The sequence below is a fragment of the Lithobates pipiens genome, unplaced genomic scaffold, assembly GCF_037356315.1.
Source record: "Lithobates pipiens isolate NorthernLeopardFrog02 unplaced genomic scaffold, aLitPip1_a1.2 Scaffold_16, whole genome shotgun sequence".
Classification (NCBI taxonomy): Eukaryota; Metazoa; Chordata; class Amphibia; order Anura; family Ranidae; genus Lithobates; species Lithobates pipiens.
In genome coordinates this window covers 472,930,769-472,951,020 of record NW_027507748.1, presented here as the reverse complement: position 1 = coordinate 472,951,020, position 20,252 = coordinate 472,930,769, and the positions used below count along the sequence as shown (strand labels likewise).

Genomic DNA, 20,252 nt, shown 5'->3' with positions numbered 1-20,252 from the left:
GTTTCGATTCTACACGCGAACTTGCCGGGACGTGGCTTGTTTAATTTTTTTTCTTATTATTTATTTTACCTTTTTTTTTTTTACTTTTTTTTTTAAGTGTCACTTGTATTCCTATTACAAGAGATGTAAACATCAGTTGTAATAGAAAAAAGCTTCACAGGACCTCCTAAATATGAGATCTCAGATCTCATATTTACATTAAAATGCAATTTAACCACTTTCAGACTGGACCAATTTGCTGGTCAAAGACCAGACCATTTTTTGCGATTCGGCACTGCGTCGCTTTAACTGACAATTGCGCGGTCGTGCGACGTGGCTCCCAAACAAAATTGACGTCCTTTTTTCCCACAAATAGAGCTCTCTTTTGGTGGTATTTGATCACCCCTGCGTTTTTTATTTTTTGCGCTATAAACAAAATTTTGAAAAAAACATTTTTTTCCCTCAGTTTAGGCCGATACGTATTCTTCTACATATTTTTGGTAAAAAAAAAAAAAAAATCGCAATAAGCGATTGATTGGTTTGCGCAAAAGTTAGAGTGTTTACAAAATGGGGATAGTTTTATAGCATTTTTATTAATAATTCTTTATTTATTTTTTTACTAGTAATGGCGGCGATCAGCGATTTTTATTGTGACTGCGACATTGTGGGGGACCCATCGGACATTTTTGACACATTTTTGGGACCATTGTCATTTATACAGTAATCACTGCTATATAAATGCAGTGATTCCTGTGTAAATGACACTGGCAGTGAAGGGGTTAACCAGTGGGTGGCAGTGTAGGGGTTAAGTGTTCCTAGGGGTGGGTTACTAACTTTGGGGGGGTTGGGCTTTCATTTAGTGAACACTGATCTCTGCTCCAATCACATGGAGCAGAGATCAGCGTCACTAGTTGCTAGGCAGAATGGAGATATGCTATTTACAAGGGCATTTCTTCATTTGGCCGCTCCGTGAGACGATCGCGGGGATGCCCGCGGCGATCGAGTCTGCGGGTCCCGCGACCGGACTCACGGGGGTCGCGAACAGCGCGGGAGCATGCCACCGGCGGCGCGCTCCCGATGGCAGGGCGGCAAATTTAAAGGGACGTACATGTACGCCCATTTGCCTGCCCGTGCCATTCTGTTGACGTACATCGTCGTGCGCTGGTCGGCAAGTGGTTAAAAAAAAAAAAGAAAAAACTTCCGAGCGGCATGGACGTCTTTCACTGAGAGCTGAGAGACACCCGGGATTAGCAACTTCCCACGGCTTACTGAGACCTAGTTTTAGCACGGAAACAACACACAGGGACTCTCCTCGACTCCCCGCAGCGTGGCAGTCTACTAAACAGAAAGGGTACAGACCACCACAAAAAAAAAATCACAGCCTATTTACATCAGCCGGCCACCGGAAAAATCCAAGATGGCGCCGCGGCTGCAGCGTCTGCATGTCTCCCCTCACAGATTTCAGCCTCACAGAGCCACCAGACCAGAGACCTCGAGGAGAGTCTTATGGAGCTCACGGGCAACGATCAGAGCCTCCCTGCCTCTTACCCAGGCACTCCACTAACCGGCAGCCCTGCCAAGGCTAGAATGAGGCTGGACACAGAACACAGCAGCATCTGAGGTGAGCCTGAACGCTATACAGTCCATTAACCCCTGCAATGCAATTGATCCATTTGCTAGCTTCCCTACCAACAACCAGCCTATTTTTGATACAACACTTAAAGATATGTTATCCACCCTCAGAAATTCTATGCAAACTGATATGATATCAATTATGCAACGCCTGCATGCTGATATAGCCTCAGTATCTAATAGAGCATCACATATTGAAAACGAATTGGGGGGATTTGCATCGACCGTGAATGATCTGGTTGACACACATGATGTTAATCTAGAGGATCGCGCATGGATCAAACGCAAATTGGCGGATCTCGAAGACAGATCAGAGGAATAGCGGAAACGGTGCAACCCCAAGATCTATCAGCCTATGCTAAAGAGCTTTTCAAAACACTACTGCCCAATCTGAAAAATACGGAAATGGTGATAGACCGTATCCACCGTTTGCCGAAACCGCCATCTCTACCTGACTCCATTCCGCGTAACGTGATCTTACGTATACACTTTTACCATGTCAAGGAGCAGATCATGCAAATTGCCAGAACCAAGAAATCTTTACCCGATCCGTATTCGCACCTACAAATATTTGCTGACCTGTCACAATATACGCTTCAGCTGCGTAGAGAGCTGAATACGGTTACCAAAGCACTGAGGAACCATAATCTTCCTTCCAAATGGATAAATCCTGCTAAGCTTTTGATAACCTACAATGGGGCTAAAGTTACAGCCTCCAACCTGATGGAAGGACTAAAATATCTGCGCTCATGGGGCATAATCCCCGACAACGCAACCACACCACCGGAGAATCGCGGGCATTCTGTCCCACGCGCGGATGCTCACCCAACTCAGCGCCCTCACTACCCCTCCAGTCGCTGAACGAGGTCCTACCAATGCATCATCTATGTCCCGGTATCTCACATGGCTCTATTCAGGCCACTTGAACTTTTTCCCCATGATATTGCCAAGTAAGTGCACGTCACTTTCCAACGAGGCCATTTGTTCGGCCACTTGGCACATAGTTACGCTATGCTTAATCTGGCGTTGATTGACTTTTTTCTTTTTACCTATTTTTGGTATTGTTTTTAGTTTGTGTCATCACTGCTGCCTATAATTATTGGTCTACACTACAGCTCCTAAAGAGGATTCTACTGATCTCTACCTCTACCAACCAAGTACCTCCTAGCTTTCTCTGGTGCCTTCGCAGCATAGACAACCAAAATGTCTATCAAATTTCTATCCATCAACGCGAAAGGTCTTAATCATCCGGTAAAACAGTCTTCTCTTTGGAAATTGGCTAAAGAATCTAACTGTGACATCTTATGCGTACAGGACACGCACTTCACAACGGTTGCCCCGCCGAAATGCTCTAATAACCAATTCCCGCATATCTTTACAGCAAGCACGAATTCGAAGAAAAGAGGGGTGCTAACGGCGGTTAATTCGTCCTTAACCTTTGAACTGCACCATCAAGTACTGGATGACAACGGGCGCTATATTATCTTAGTGTATTCTCTGAACAAGGCCTTGTTTACTACTATGAACGTTTATGCGCCCAACGTCCACCAAATCAAGTTTCTGAGGAAGCTCAAAAGAAAAATCGACAACGTTCAAAAAGCACTCTCCCTCTGGTGTGGTGACTTTAACTTAACTCAGGATTCCGATTTTGACTCCTCTGTCCCCTCTAGATGCCGTAATCTTTCCCTGGGCCCTCTCTTACAAGAATTTCAATTACAAGATATCTGGATATGCCAACATGCGTCAGAGCGAGATTTCACTTTCTTCTCACCGTGTCACAACTCATACTCCAGAATAGACCTATTCCTAACCGACCAATGGACTTCAAAAAATCTCTGCCTCGGACATCCATCTGATAACGTGGTCAGACCATTCACCAGTGAGTATCACCCTAACAAACTCACCCCACCAATCTCCGACCTTCCTCTGGAGGATGAACACAAATGTTCTTCAGAAAGACCCCTACAGTACAATTATAAAGGACCATCTAGAACAGTTCTTTGCAACCAACAAGGACTCAGTCTCTCACCCGGCGACGCTATGAGCAGCCCATAAAGTTTATATGCGGGGGATATTTATCCAACAGAGTTCTAGGGCCAAGAAGAGGAGATTGCATTGATAACCTCCTTAAAGAAATCAATGACCTGGATACATTAAATAAGCAAAAAGCAACAGACTGCTTAAAAACTAAATTAGGTCAACTCCGTTTAGAACTTCGTTCCATGTTATTGGAACAATTCAAACTCAACCACAAACGTTTTCAATCTACCTTATATGCCACCGGCAATAAAGCTGGGAAACTCCTTGCCAAACAAATTAAAGGGGTGCGTTCTAAAACGTCCATCCCCTTCCTGTACCACCCGTTCACTAAAGAAAAGTTAATAAACCCCCGTGAGATTGCTAATGCATTCAGTGCATACTACAGTTCTTTGTATAACCTGAAAAATGACCCCTATACCAAGCATCCCTCGACCTCTGATATAACAACCTTCTTACAATCCATCAACCTCCCCACCCTATCCTCTTCTCAACTTGAAACTTTAAACTCCCCATTCACCGCCCAAGAAATAGCTAGAGCTATTAAATTGCTTCCCAACAACAAGGCTCCGGGGCCTGACGGCTTTGTTGCCGAATACGACAAACAATTCACGACAATTTTAACAGATCCTCTGACATCGGTGTTCAATGCGGCTGCACTCTCTTCTTTCCTTGATATGTTATGTTAAAAGCCTTAATTATCACATTACCTAAACCAGGTAAGGAAGCCTCTTCACCCCAAAATTTCCATCCCATATCTTTGCTAAACCATGATTTGAACCTTTATGCCAAAATAATAGCGAGCAGAATTATTGATATACTTCCAACTTTAATTCACCCGGACCAATCAGGGCGTCACAAAGGGGAGGCAAACAGCAGACGCTACCAGACATTTAACATCATTCATCACTCCAAACATCGGGTGCCTTCTCTGCTTCTAGCGCTAGACGCGGAGAAGGCATTTGATAGAAATCATTGGTCATATCTCCAACTGACATTACAAAAATTTGGTTTTCAAGGCCATGTTCTTTCCGCTATAATGGCCCTCTATTCCAAACCCTCAGCCCAAGTCTATAGCTCTGCAATGCTCTCCTCCACTTTTCTTATAACCAATGGGACCTGTCAAGGCTGCCCCCTTTCCCCGTTGATATTCAACCTCCTTATGGAACCATTAGCCCATAAGATTCGATCCCAATCCAACATAGTAGGAATAAAAATTGGCACAGACGAACATAAAATTAACCTGTTTGCGGATGACGTGATTCTCATGTAATCAGATCCACAAGCTTCTCTAGCAGCGGTGTGTGATACCCTACAAGAGTTTAGCTCTATCTCATATTACAAAATTAACGAGTCCAAATTACACATCCTGGGACTTAATATTCCCACAGCGACTCAGAAGGCCCTCTCTGAACGCTTCCCATTTCTATGGGCAGAAAAAACTATAAAATACCTCGGTATACAACTCACGGCTAACCCTAATTCCTTGTTTCAGGAAAACTTTGTTCCCTACCTCCAATCCCTTCAACTAGAACTCTCTCGATTTGCCAAACTAACACTCTCCTGGATGGGTAGACTGGCGTCTTTCAAGATGCTGAAGCTACCACAGCTACTATATCTTTTCCACACTATTCCTATCCCAATTCTTACTTCCAAAAACTACAAAGGGTAGTAAACAACTTTATCTGGCAGGGGAAGAAAGCAAGATGCTCCCACGATAAACTTGTCATACACAAAACAGCTGGAGGAATGGGCCTCCCGACAGAGATTATTACACAGCCGCCCTCCTAACACAGTTGAAAGCATGGTTTAAACCACATCCTCAGAATATATGGAGTAATCTAGAGAACCTACAGGTCCCAGGTGGGAATCTACATGGCTGGATTCTCAGCACACTTCACTAACACAAGTTAGATCCCCACCTATCACCTACAATTTTAGCATCTAGGAAGGCCTTCCACCATTTGATCTTTAAAACACCGTGCAGTGGCTCCTTAACCCCACCTCCCATCCCTATAACTGTGATTCCTCTACTAACCCCCGATATTAATATCTCAACGTGGGCAAAAAGCGACATAACCTTAATCTCCGATCTATATGCAGACGAAGCACTGAAACCTTTTCCTACGCTTCAAAAGGAGTTCAATCTCCCAAATAAGGAGTACTATCAATACCTTAGAATAACACATTGCCTAATTCACTCGCCTAACATCTTTCAAAAGATTCCTTCCCATCTCTCAAAATTTTGGTTTGGAGACACCCCCCATATTAAAGGTATATCAATTTTCTACCAAGCGCTTCAAAATAAGACAGTTTTTACTAAGACCCGTCCCCAGATTAAGTGGGAAACGGAAATAGGGACTCAATTTACAGATGAGCAATGGGCAGAGGCCTTAAATGCAACGTACAAGGTAACTAAAGCAGCCAACTTGTGGGAATTATCCTTTAAGATTGCCTTTAGATGGTACGTGACCCCACATGTCCTACATATAATAGACTCCACTAATTCCCCTCTATGTTGGAGAGATTGCGGAACCCATGGATCACTCCTACACATCCTATGGTCATGTAGATTGCTCAGTCAATTCTGGTCGGCAGTTTTCAACCTCATTCAAGAAGTGACTCATATTAAGATCAATCCCTCTCCGGAACGTGCGTTATTGTATATAGGTATTGATAACTTCCCCTATCCGATCAGAGGCATACTCATACATATTCTTCTAGCGGCTAAACTAACTCTCACGCGCAGCTGGCGCTCCAAACAGAGCCCTTCCTGCTAAGAAGTCATAGCTACCACCCAATTACATAGCATCTATGAATGTATATTTGCATCCAGCAAAGGCTGTCTAAGATCAAAACAACAAGATTGTACCATCTGGTACAATAAAGTCATTAATAAGTCTACCCCATAAAAATGCAATAGATTACATCGTGCTCATGCAGTTCTAACCACTTCTTTTTGGCACATCCACCATACCAATGGTGGGCATGAATTGACTGGTTAGGAGCTCAGTTTAATGCGGGAATAATACCAAATTAGATTCTCTTTACTTATTACTTATTCCTATACATCTTTGCCCTTTATTTTCTCTGTCTAAATAACATCATAGGATACCAGAAAGTAGACCTGAGCTGGTAAAGCATCCTCATATGTAGAATAGCATGATACAATCTTGTTTCTGCCCGCCCGCCCCACGGGCCACAGCTTGTTCCCAGATGGGGTGGCCGTGGGCCAGAGGAATAGTTGTCGTATATATCCAGGCTCTATTCTGTCCACCGAATCACCATCAATCAATTGGATAGTTTTCTAACTTACACGCACTGTTAGCGCTATGTTTGCTTTTCTTGCACAGTGTATGGCACTTTAGTTGTCAGTTTTTTTTTTATGTTTTATTCAATGTCTTGCTTTATGTAAGCTTTCTTGGAAATGTTAATAAAAATTTATTAAAACAAAAAAAAAAATGCCCCTTTAAGAGCTATAGACGGAAGTGAAGTTTTGATGTCGCTTCCACCCTGCAGTGATATGGAGACAGGTAGGGCTATCTTCCCCTCACTTGTCTTCATACCCAGCACGGGGACAGACGTGATCGCCTACGCTGCTGCAGACGACTACGGTAAGCAGCAGAGGGCACTGGATCGCGGCGGGAGGGCCCCTCTCCCGCTGCCGATAAAAGTGATCTTGCGGCAAATTATTTTAAACCAGACCACTGCTGAAGATGAAGATACCGGGGTTATAACAGCTAGCTGCTGCCATAACAACGATATCCTCCTTCAAAGTACCAACATATAACGATGGTAGGTGGTCCAGAAATGGTTAAGCAGTACCAATTTCAAACAAGTGTGCATTGCATCCTTCAGAACTTTAATGATTTCCTTCACCTTGAGGGATGGTAGCCAATTTGTCTTCCTTTCTGGAGGAGTCCTCCGGCTCTAAAAATTGTTCCGCCACTGCATTTTTTTCCAACGCCTCATTGGGGAGCAATGCTGCTGCAATGGCCAAGCCAATAACAACTCAGAAGTGGGAAACCCGGAAAATTACACTCCCTTAAGTGTCTGATTTCGCAGGATCTTCAGATGGCACTTATTCTAAACTATTGCAGAGATAGAAAGCACAAGCTGCTGGAAAGGTGAGTTTTGCATGCCTTATTTTATAGTTAGACCTAAAATTCATTAGTGAGAGAGTAACTTTAAAATTGTTGAACTATAAGGACAATGCTTTCAAATAGTGGAGCATCAGACAGGTAATAGCAGTAACCATATGCTTTGATATAGACAATTATAACAGGTGCAGGATCCTCTGAGCAGATTTATATTTTCATAACAGTAACCAAACCTCTAAACCGCCTGAAACCTTTTACCAAACTGGAAATTACTTTGCTTATGTGCCTTAAAGCTTAAAGATGTTCACAAATATGAAAATTGTGGTGCTAGGTTTCAGTATGTTGCGAAAGGCGATTGTGCAGCAAAATTTTGTGGCTTGCAAAAATGTGGCAGTTTAACAAGGACCTAGCCAGTAGCCACTGATGATGCCAGTACACTTTGTTCTCATGCTTTTGATAGGGAATACAGATCTACAGTTATAATTTCATAAGCCACCAATACTCTAATAAACACACAGGAGAAAAGAAAAGGGGGGGGGGGGAGAAAAGAAGAACAGAGAAGCACTGGTATAGACTTGAAGTTACTTTAAAGTGACATTTCCCCAATGGAAAGAAGGAGGATTTGGTAAGTGCGACATTAAACAATGTTAGCGTTGTGGACAGCATCTCACCTGGTCTCTTCATCATCCCAAGCAATCCTCATGCCTTTCCCGCCACCACCTGCTGAGGCCTTGATCATAACCGGGTAGCCTAACAGCAGGGAGCAATTAAACACAAGTTCAGATTTTGATCATTTGGTCATATGAACATGACAGTTTGCCACATGTCCTCTGTTACAGTAAACAATACCTTCTTTTATTTAACTGCTTCATACCCGAGGAGCTACTTGTGCACATTGTCATGAAAATGAAGCCAGGTCAACTTATTAACATAAAATAAGGAATTGTTGTCAATTACTTTGACAATTTCCAGAGACAATAAGGATGACACTGCATAAAGAAATTGATTTCTTAAAGTATATAAATTAACGCATATACGCTGCTACTGTAATGACCAAGTATTCACATTTGAGAAAACAGGAGAATAAAATCTACTGGGATAGTATGTATTGCCTGCCTTTGTATATTACTTAGAGCTGCATGATTAATCGTTAAGAATAGAGATTGCTATTCTTTCCCCCTCACGATCTTGAAGCATTTTCCAGATTCTATGCAAAGTTCTCTGCTCAAAAACAAAAAACACACAGGCAGTCTGCCAAGTTTCACAACATTCCTTAGCCGCCGAGATAACAACGTTTTGTTCTTTAGATTAAAGGAATGAACGTTGGTCTGTAAATGAGGGAAGTTCAATTAGTTAAAGAGGAACTGCAGTCTGCTGACATAATTTGTAATAAAAAAAAAGATCTTTGCCATTCAGAATCTTCCCTCCAACCATGTTGCATATTTTTTTTATATAAACTGTGATTCTGTACTTGTCAAATATGCTGAAGAAATCTCCCTTCTCCCTTCACAGTCATTTTAACTGTGGGCAGCTGAGGCTGCTGCCCGTTGCACTTTCTGGATTTACACAGACACACACCTCCTGCTCTACAGCTGTCACTGGCCCTCTTATGTATCATCCCCCCTGCCTTCCTGGCAAATGCTCACAAGAGCGAGAGAGAGCAGTGTATGCCTATGCCTTTTACCAGACAAGAAACAGGAAATGGGCTGTAGAAGGTATTTGCTGTCAGAAAAAAAAAAAGTTTTACTATCCAAAGTTAAAACAAGGGCAGAAGATTTAATAGATGGAACGTTTCAAAAAATACCGAAGTTCTGCTTTAAAGACTAAACCTTTTTCTGACACTTGTTGGTTACAAGACAAAATCTTTATTTTTTGCTCGAAAATTACTTAGAAACCCCCAAAATTATATACTTTTTTTTTTAGTAGAGACCATAGAGAAAAAAAAATGGTGGTTGTTGCAATATTTTATGTCACACTGTATTTGTGCTACGGTCTTTCAAATGTATTTTTTTTTAAAACCACTTTAATTAATTAAAAAATAATTAAAACAGTAACGTTAGCCCAATTTTTTGTATAATGTGAAAGATGATGTTATGATGCAAGAATCAGGTGAAAATCGTGATCTGTATTCTAAGCAAAAAATTTTGATTCTCATTTTTCCCAGAATCATGCAACTCTAATATTAATGAAAAACACAAATAAATTGGACAAATCTGGTAAATTTGCTAAATTGACAGTCAATTGAATATTTGCATACATTTTGTCCATAAGCCAAGAATCATGTAATGCAATCATTTGTTAAATGGTGACATTTGAAAAGGAACTTTAAAAATATAATGAAATGGAAAAGAGAAACTGCCCAATGCTATTGCAAAATTGATGGGAGCGGACGACCCCCCCCCCCCCCTCCACCTTCCGCTGCTCTTCCTGGGCCTCCCGTCCCACCAGGAGACCCGAGCCACCAGCTGGCGCATCCGCCAGTTAGGCTGAGGCCCGAACAAATCCGGATGCGGCTCTCTGCGTCACTTTCGGTTTACTTTGCGGTCAATGGCGCCGATTGGAAAAAAAAAAAAAAACAGCATTCAGAAACGCCAATTTTGGCGATCTAAATACTTTTAAGTGTAAAAGAAGATATTTGGGGTCGTTTAGACCACCGATCCCTCCATAAAGAGTACCTGTCACCACCTATTAGTGTCACAAGGGAGGTTTACATTCCTTGTGATAGCAATAAAAGTGATCAGATTTATTTTTTTTACTTAAAGGGACAATGTAAAAAAAAGAATTTAAAGCACCCCTGTACAACAAAGAAAATGCATACACAAGTTGCAACAGCAAATGTAAACATTGTTCAAATCACACATGTGAGGTATCGCCAGAGTGAGAGCAATAATTCCAGTGAAACACTCCAACTCTAACCTGGTAACCGTTACTTTTTTTTTTTTTTTTTTATTAAAGTGCCACCTATGGAGATTTTTAGGTACCATAGTTTGTCGCCATTCCACGAGTGTGCGCAATTTCAAAGCATGACATGTAAGGTATCTATTTACTCTGCGTAACATCTTTCACATTATTAAAAAAATAATAATTTGGGCTGACTTTCCCCATTTAGTTTTTTTTTATTTAATTGCATTTATTTTTTAGGGTCTCTGTTAAAAATATATATCGAATGTTTGTGGGTTCTAAGTAATTGTATAACAAAAAAATACTGATTTTAACTTGTAAGCAACAAATGTCAGAAATGGGCTTAGGCATGAAAGGGTTAAACATCTATATGAACATTTAAAAAAATAAAAAATGCAAGAAATCACATGACATCTTTATATAGTAAAGTAAGAATCCACCTTACACACTAACACTTCAACTGACTAGGATGTCATACTAAATTGCCAAGATAACATATGGTACTGGCTACAGGATAAGAAGCTGGAGCTCTGAGTCTTCAAAAGCCATGAACAAATGAGATCTTAAACTATTAAAACATTTGTTCTATAGGTATTACCTATTACACATTTAATTTAGTCAAGCATGTCTACTAAGAGGCATACAAATCCCACCATAGCCAATTTAAGAACTTACCAATTTCCCTTGCAATTCTGACAGCTTCATCTGTATCCTGTAAAAGCAGGAAATGAGACCCACGTTAATCCCATCAGCCACTGCACTGTGTCCTTAGGGCAGTCGTATATTGCACTACTGTCTCCTCCGATTCATTTAATGTTTGATTTTACAACCTTCTGACCCTGCTCATTCAGAGGAATGTAAAATTAATACCATAAGTGGAATGTAAATTATACCTGATCATTATTATACGGCAAAGAGGAAAACTCAAAGCGCACCCCAATCAGCTGACAGGAAGCCAAGTTACTATTGAGAGATGGCTTTCTGCAGTGGCCAAAATGAAGTGATTAAATTTCAGAGTTTACAATCCATAATGGGCCATAAATCAGAGCATTACAGCCTGTCGGCTGCAGCTTGTTTCTGTCTCCTCTTCTGTTTGCCTGTCATGTTTTCCATGAAGCTGTCAGCAGGGGGAGACGATTCTCTTTTGTTTGAAATGCTGTTGGTTTTACCAACCACTTAAAGGAGAGAACTAAGTAAAACACCACACTAAAAACTCGATACCATCTGCAATAAAAACGTGGTTCAAACCATTTTATAGCCAATAAAACGTCATTACAAGGTAAACTGTGTGCAGTCATGCAAATCTAGGGGGGAAAAAAAATCTAAAAACAAACAAATATAAAAGATGTGGTACACAAGCATAAAAACATGTTGATTAAATGTGAAAACACTTAATAGAAAAACAGATTTAAACTAATCAAATTTGTATATGGTTTTATATAAAGATGCATTATAGAAATACTATTATATCATAACATTTGTTTAATGGACACACGATTTAGAAACATACTGTAAGCTAGAAATATAGACTAATAACTTTTCCAAATAAATTTTTCTCCTTAAACCGAACAAATGTTTCTTCTAAAAAGAAAAAAAAAAAAAAAAAAAAAAGGGTTCAGTAACTTGTTACAGGCTCAGAAGCAAGCAGGGGAAGTTGGCAAAAAAAATTTAATTTCCTTTCATTAACTAGTCTGCTACACAATCGGTGCTTGTTAAGTTCAAAGCAGTCTTGAGAGCAACCTTAATTTTAAGCCTTTTTACTCCAAGCAACTCACATCTGCTAATGAGGGTTTTTTTTTCTACAAAACAACAATTGTTTTTTGAGCCACAGATAAATTCACCCAGAAGAATGTATAGGTTTACTGTTTTATTACACCTTGCTTCTTTCCATGGACTTTTTGACTTAAAGGGATGAAATTCATGAAAAAAGGGTCATTTAAGAATGTTAGTGGTTTGTACACATTGAGTTGCAAGGCCCTTTGTTCCTGCCCGTGACAGTTATGTGAGAATACTTCCCCTTAATAGCCTCTCTGTCAGGAAGTGTTAAACCTTCCAAATGCAGACAATTAGAGCCTCTCGAGCGAAATGCAGCAATAGCGATGACTGATGAAGAGCCATGATTAAAGCTCTAGTTGGGAACTCTCTCTGCATTTCTTTTAGCTTGCAAATTCGATCACACGTAGAAATTGTAATTAGCAAGTCACTTTTTATTTCAGTGCTTAGAATTAAAAAAAAAACATGAAAAGTAATAAAATGTTTTTTTTAATAAATACATTTTATAGTTAAAAAGGCATACATATTGAGGACTTGTATGCTAAAATATGTGCAATCCATACAGCTCTTTACTAAAGTGCAAGGCAAGCACACTTCCGTAAATAAAGTGCATAAACCTCTATATAATGTAGCAATGTGTATAGCCACTAAATAGGCTTTTTCCAGCATGGAGTAGGTAACTGGTGCTCCATGATTGAAAAAGAACCTGTTTACGTGCTCAAAACATTGCCGATTTAAAAAGATAGATTATACTCTAATACACTGCTTACTTGCTTGTTTTGCACTTTAAAATAGAGCTAAATGAATTATACAAATTTTGGTATACAACTCAATATTTTGGTGCGCGCTTCAGTATGATACTATATATATATATATATATATATATATATATATAAAAATAGGGGCATGATGGGGTTCATTTACTAAAACTGTATAGTGCAAAATCTGATGCAGCTCTTAATAGAAACCAGTCAGCTTCCAGGTTTTGTTTTTGTTTTTTTGTTATTGCTCAATTGAACAAGCTGAAGTTAGAAGCTGATTGGGTGCCATTCACAGTTGCACTAGATTTTGCATTTAGTAAATCAACCCTAATGTATCGCTGTGGTGAGTTTAAATGCTTAAAATGAATATTTAAAAATCAGAGAAGTGTAGAAAGTAGTAAAGAAAAGACAAACTTCCATGTTAACTTTAAAGCAAATTCAGTGCAGCTACCATGCTTGGTGGGATTGAACTTGCAATACCACTACATTATCTTGTTGCAACCTACAGACCACCTAAGTACATCCCTGTAGAGCAGGGTTATGCAATTAGCAGACCTCCAGATGTTGCAGAACTAAGTCCCATGAGGCATAGCAAGACAACCAGAGGCAGAGGCATGATGGGACTTGTAGTTTTGCAACAGCTGGAGGTCCGCTAATTGCATATCCCTGCTGTAGAGCAGTTATAGTAAAGACATGGGCAGTGTGACTGTATCTAAAGCTGGGCATAGACTTTTTTTTTTAAAGCCAGTAGGCTAAACAAAACCAAAGAAACTAACACAATCACTGGTGGGTGGTTTGGAAGTGGTTAAAGCATTGTACCAGCGATCAGCAAGATCACTAGAGCCATGCAGGTAACTTCCAGACTGTCAGCGTGAACTGGATGGTACATACATCATACAAGCAGTTCTACTCTGAGGAAAACTCAATGAACTACCACAGCACTCAACAGTTGCATGGTAGTTCATTGAGAACTACAAGCCGACAGACGAAAAGGATGTTGGGACTTGTATGTCATTCATTCACAGAACTCTAACAATGACAAGGCCATGTGGGCCGAGCCCCACACAACTTCTCCCCATACTGCTGTCACAGAGAATGCAGGGATTGCTGAACAGTTTCAGGATCGGGAACATGTTACATGTTCCACCCTAAAAACGGGTGGAACATGTACCATGTTCCCGAAGGTGAACTTATCCTTTAAAGCATAGTACAGGCTGCTACTCAAGTGGCCAAAACTATTTTAAACTATTACTTTTTAGCATGACCTGACAAATTAAAGTGGAATGGTGTGGGAAAGTGTTAGGTAATCTACTGGATTTTTACAGATAAACATTCTGTTTGTGCATTCAAACAAAGAATCCACTAGAATGTCAGTGACATTGTGAACACCCTGCAGTGGATTCTTAAAGGATAAGTTCACCTTTTGGAAGAGGTTACATGTTCCATCCGATCTTAGGGTGGAACATGTAAACATGATCCCAATGCTGCTGCAGCTGCCGCCTGCTGCCCCACGTGGCAGTAGAATGGGGAGAAGTTCCTCATACTGCCACTATTTGAAAGTAGCACAGCTGTGCGGGGCTCCGCCTACATGGCCTCGTCATTCAGACACAGCTCCTCGTCATTCGCTACAAGCCCTGATATTCTTAGCGGCTGTTGGCTTGTAGTTCTCAATGAACAACCAAGGCACTGTGGAGCCCCCCCCCCCACCCCAGAAAAAAAATAAAGCATTGTAAATAAATGGCACGAAATGTAAAATTTTCAAAAATAATTGAAAAAAGTTATATTTAAAAATAATAATAAAAGAATTGTAAAAATAAAAATAAACTACTGACGCATGTGCCACTGTCACAAGACATTAAAAAAAAAGTATTGGTATCGGGAGTATTTGAAAAAATATTGGTACTTGTACTCGGTCTTAAAAAAAAAAAAAAAGTGGTATCGGTGCAACCCTAGTTATTACCATAGATAACATGTTTTTAGATTTTTGCTCCTGAAGTGAATAATGAATTTAGCAATTCTAGAGAAATGCTTAAATGCATTAAAATTCAACTAAACCCATTCGTTTCTAGACCACTAAAATGTACTAGACATTTTATTCGACTAAAATATGACTAAAACTAAAACCATTCAGATAACGAAAAGAGGACTAAAAACTAAAATGGCATTTTAGTCAAGACTAAAACTAAATCGAAATTTGATGTCAAAATTAACACTGTTGATCACGTGACCACGTTGTTCATTTTAATGTTCCATTCTAGATGCATGGGTCAGGCACTTGATTACTGCACACAGGTTGCAGCTGACATTTGGCAGGGCTGGGTGGAAGACATGGTGGGGGGGGCCATGGTGGGGTGACTAAGAGATACATGCACACCATACATCAGCATGGCATCTTGTATCTCTGTGCACCAAGCCTATGGACACAAACTGACCACAGTATAATGAATCGGTTTCTGTGCTTGCTGACAGGATCAACCATGAATTTGACATGAAAGAGTGTAATAAAAGGAATGCATGCTATAATGCAAACTACAGTATATACATGGACCAACACACAATTAAAAGAAAAAAAAATTAGGGTTATTCTACATTTTATAATATTCTGTATACCATAGACGTAAGCAGATTACCAATGCACTAAAAACAATTGCAGACAGCTGGAGTTTTTTTTTTCTTTACTTTTATAAATGAATAAATATGTACACCAGACTTCTTAAGGTGTCCTAGATTTTTGTTTACTAGGTTTTGAATTCTGTGTTAAAATATATACATTCCCTCTCGTGTTTTTGGTATATTTTCTTTAGAGGATAAGGTTCACTTTTAAAAAAAAAAATTTGTTGCAGGAGCCTGGAAAGCATTTCACCAGAAATCAGCAGATCGCTGATGCCATGCAGGTCTCCTTACCCATACATCCTGTATGGTAAGCCAATACTGACAGGTAGACAGGTTGGGTGTGGGGGGGGGGGGGGGGGGTTTGAAGGTGTCTAAACAGACCACTGATATCTACCCTTTGAGATAGGGAGATAGAGACTGGGGAATCTGTGTCCTCAGTCCCTTTCTCTGCAGCCTCAGCTGCACTGAAAATGAATGAACAGGAGACAGAGGCTCCTCTCCATTCAAAAACAGATGCAACGTAAACACAGGTTAGGATGTTTCAGTTATGATGAATGGACAGTCAGTGATCACTGACTCTAGAGCATATGGGGGGAACGAAGGAGGAGCCGGAGAGTCCAGAAGGATACAGGGGACCCAGAGGTTAAAATGGATCAGAACCCAGAGTAGGACACAGAGCCAGAGAGGATGCAGGGGGACCTAGGGGACACAAGGAGCACAGAGGGGGACAGCAGGGGGTGATCCGTGCAGCAGTGGGGACAGTTACCAGCACCGATCTCCCTGACAGCCACGGGATGGAGAGGAGGAGAAGCGGCTGTCAAAAAGTCTATACAGGGAGAGGAGGGCTTGCAACACCGCCACACTGATCAACCGTGAGGCTGCCTAGGTATCAGGTCAAGCATCGGAGCATTTGAGTACAAATACTCATGCAAATGCTCTGTATCAGCACCAATATTGTTACTACTATTGGTATCGGTGCAACCCTAGTAATAACTTTTGAACATGCACTACAGACACAGATTTAGCCGTTGCGATATACAACTTCTTTATTACTAAAACCAAGTTGCATAAACAAATCTTGAAAACAAAAAAAATTAAAAACTGTAAAGCCTATTGGCTGTAATGCCATATTACCTGAATATATTACCAACATTAAATATTAAAAAAGCCTTTTTCTTTTTTTTTCTTTCAGTAGCTTAGTAGATGCTCCCTACATATTCTTATGTGGTAGAGCAGTGTTAATTTTGACTAAAATGTAATTTTAGTTGTATTTTAGTCAGCAAATAGCATTAATTTAGTCAACGAAAATATTTTAGTCGACAAAATTAACACTGGTGACCAAGCAATAAAACTTAAAAAAACAAAGTTTAAAAAAGAAATTGTTTTTTTTTTTTTGCTATTATATTACCTACATGATATGTGCTTATTTACCAAGTGTCCTAACAGTTGTGTGATCACATATAATTTAGGGTTAAAGTCTTCAAACTGATCAGCATGTACCTGCTCACAATCATGTTTACCTTAGCAGGATGATGCCAAGGAATCCATTTATAAAAATTTAGCCCAAAATTCACACAGCTGCCACACTGGATTCAATTGAGAAAATGTATGAATCCTGGGAAAAAGTTGTGTGAATTTTGTTTGAAAAACATTTATAAATAGGCCCGAGAGTAGGTCAGATTTAGATGAATCTGGGCTTTCAGCAGCCCAATCCACAGAGTAAATCTGTATAATATGGGACTTCCAGATAACCATTTTGTTCATGAAGAACCTAGAATGATGAGGAGGTAGGTCAATGCATACATACATTTCTCTTTTCTATATGCAGCATATATATTTATAGATACATAACCTTTTTATAATTAACCAGTTTATAGAAAGTAGCAGGAACAGAATCACAAACTTACAAAGATTTTCATGCAGAGAGCTTTTGTGAATAATTTTATATTCAAGCATTTGATCAGGTTGATATTTGGTGTACTTTTCCTATATTACTGCTCTAGAACTAAGTGGATGCATGTCAATGATGTGTTTAACCTACCATGACTAAAACTACATGTCAAAGCAGAAAATGCACTAAAATCTACTTATATATCACGTCAAAGCATCCATACTTGTGACATAGTACATACATTTATTGTAAGCATCCTCATGAATATTTAAATGTAATTTGTCAACCTCTTATGTGTACAGTAAGTAAATAGTCTGCATAGACCATTTCTTATCTCACAGGGTATATTTCTACTAAACTTTGTAGCTCGTTAACAAGGTTAAAAAAAAATACAACTTCCAGTTGGAGGAAAAGGTAAAGCAGTGTAGAAACTCATGGATAATGGCAAAAAGACAAAATGTTTAACTAGAAACCTATTGTAGGTTATCTATAGTATAGTACAATATGTACATACACACTGTAAGGTTCCAGATATTTGTTTAGGAATATGCATTTCTCAAACTGTTTCTGGCACACTGAATATCTTCGTAGGAATCTTTCAGGAGCCTCAATCATGGCGTTCTAATAATTCCACAGAAAGCATCCTGATGCAATATTTACAGTGGTTCGGGAAAACCTATCAAAGCATTACTTATCCAAGCACCCAACTAGCAACGGATATACCAGCGAGAGGTACCTCTGGGGCAGGTGCATCACTGTTTAAGAGTCCTCTGACAAGTGCAGTGGCATAGAATGAGCACCACTTCTAGGAATCTGTTAACAGCAGCCTCCTGCACAGAAAACCTGCTTTGGCTAGGCCAGATAATAATCTGACAGATTCTTTTAACACTAGTAATTCCAACTGCACATAGGAACCCCATACTTATATTTTAAAATTATTCATTTCATCCCCCATAACAAGCACAGTATTTTTAAAGAAGAAAACCTGCAGAAACACCAAATAGGACAGCAGCAATAGCAGTGAGCTTGCCTTAGTTCAGAAGATCTAGCCAAATAGCAGTACAGTTTCTCACCTTGACCACCCCATCAAAGCCGGGGATGGTGTTGACCTTTGCATTCTTAGCTAATAGCTTGCTTTCAATTTTGTCTCCCATAGCTTGAATAGCATGAGTGTCAGGTCCAATGAAGGTGACGTTTTCTGCTGCCTGTGGAGACAATGACAGTTTTACGTTTATTACAAAAACATATTAGGTGTTAGCTGTGGTTTCACACATCTAAGGAACCCTAAAATAAAGCACACAGAGTTTAATGCAATTAAATAAAGGGGGAACTATAAAACTGCTTAGCCTTAGTCAAACTTGCCTATTCATTAAATACACATTTTTGTGTTGGTGTTAACTGTTTAATACTATCTGTAGTGGAATCCGTTTTCCTGTTTCATTAGTATGCAAACACCTTAGAGGAGAACAGCTCATGAAATGTGGCAGCTAAACAAATACAACACATGACTGACAAGAGAGCTGTTCATTTACATACTGAGCAACAGTAATGGGCTTGTAGATTACATTAACCATTAATGTGTAACAACACTTCTCATATTACGTAAACATCTGTCACTCATAAAAAAAGATGCACTCTAAAGCAGCAAATGATGTGCAACATCAATCACCACATTTTTGTCTGAAATAAAAAAAAAATTATTAAAATGGATAAAGGGATATGCCATTGGCAAAATTAAGTAATACAAAAATAAAAAAAAATAAGATATGTATGCATATACTTGGATTTTGGTTTGTTCCACTATATCCCTATTACCCAGTTACACCCTCCACCCCCCCCCCCCCCCAAATGCCTTGGAAACCAATGTAACAAAAGGAGCAAAGAACCCCCAATGAAAATATATATATATTTTTTTTTTTTTTTTTTTTATTGCTACAATTTTAAAATGCATATATTAAGAGATTGACATCACTACTATAACATTTACATGGATTTATATACATATGCATGCGTGTCACAAAACTTTAAACAATGGCATTATACAATGTGATTTGCTCTGTGTACTGTCATAGGAGAAATAAGTACCCACCAACATTTACAACAACTTTAAATCTATAAAATTTGGATCTTTCAAAAAGCATCTTATATTGAGAAGAATAAGATAAGAATAAGATAAAGGCATAGGACAGCATTACCTGGTAATAACGTATCTAGCTGTATCTAGATGTTCTAACTGAATCTTTAGGCAATTTGTAAGCATAAAGTACTAAGTAACCATTTACGGTAAACAAAATGATCCTGTATAAACAATTGTATTTTTGGTTATGGTGTGAGTCATACATGCAACTGGGTATCGCTTACTTTAGACTTGGGTTCACTTTAACCACTTGCTGACCAGCCGCCATCGTTATACGGCAGCAGGTCGGCTCTCTGTATGGCGCACTCTCGCTGCGTGTGGCAGGTGTGTGCCCATGGGTTGGGCAGACTATGTCCGCCGGTGACCCCGCCATCGTACAGAGGCAGAACAGGGATCTGTCAGTGTAAAAAAGTGGATTGCTGTTCTGA

General features: G+C 39.7%; 1 protein-coding gene across 1 annotated transcript in view; it reads right to left on the bottom strand.

The window, feature by feature from the left end:
- The window catches only part of PCCA (propionyl-CoA carboxylase subunit alpha), a 1,052,859-nt gene that overhangs the window by 737,270 nt on the left and 295,337 nt on the right, over positions 1–20,252 (bottom strand). Inside the window, exons 7-9 of the mRNA XM_077482961.1 lie at positions 18,761–18,892; positions 11,325–11,361; positions 8,420–8,498 (exon numbers count right to left, since the gene is read on the bottom strand). Coding sequence (XP_077339087.1) covers positions 8,420–8,498; positions 11,325–11,361; positions 18,761–18,892 — 248 coding nt within the window. The remainder of the gene's footprint in view (positions 1–8,419; positions 8,499–11,324; positions 11,362–18,760; positions 18,893–20,252) is intronic.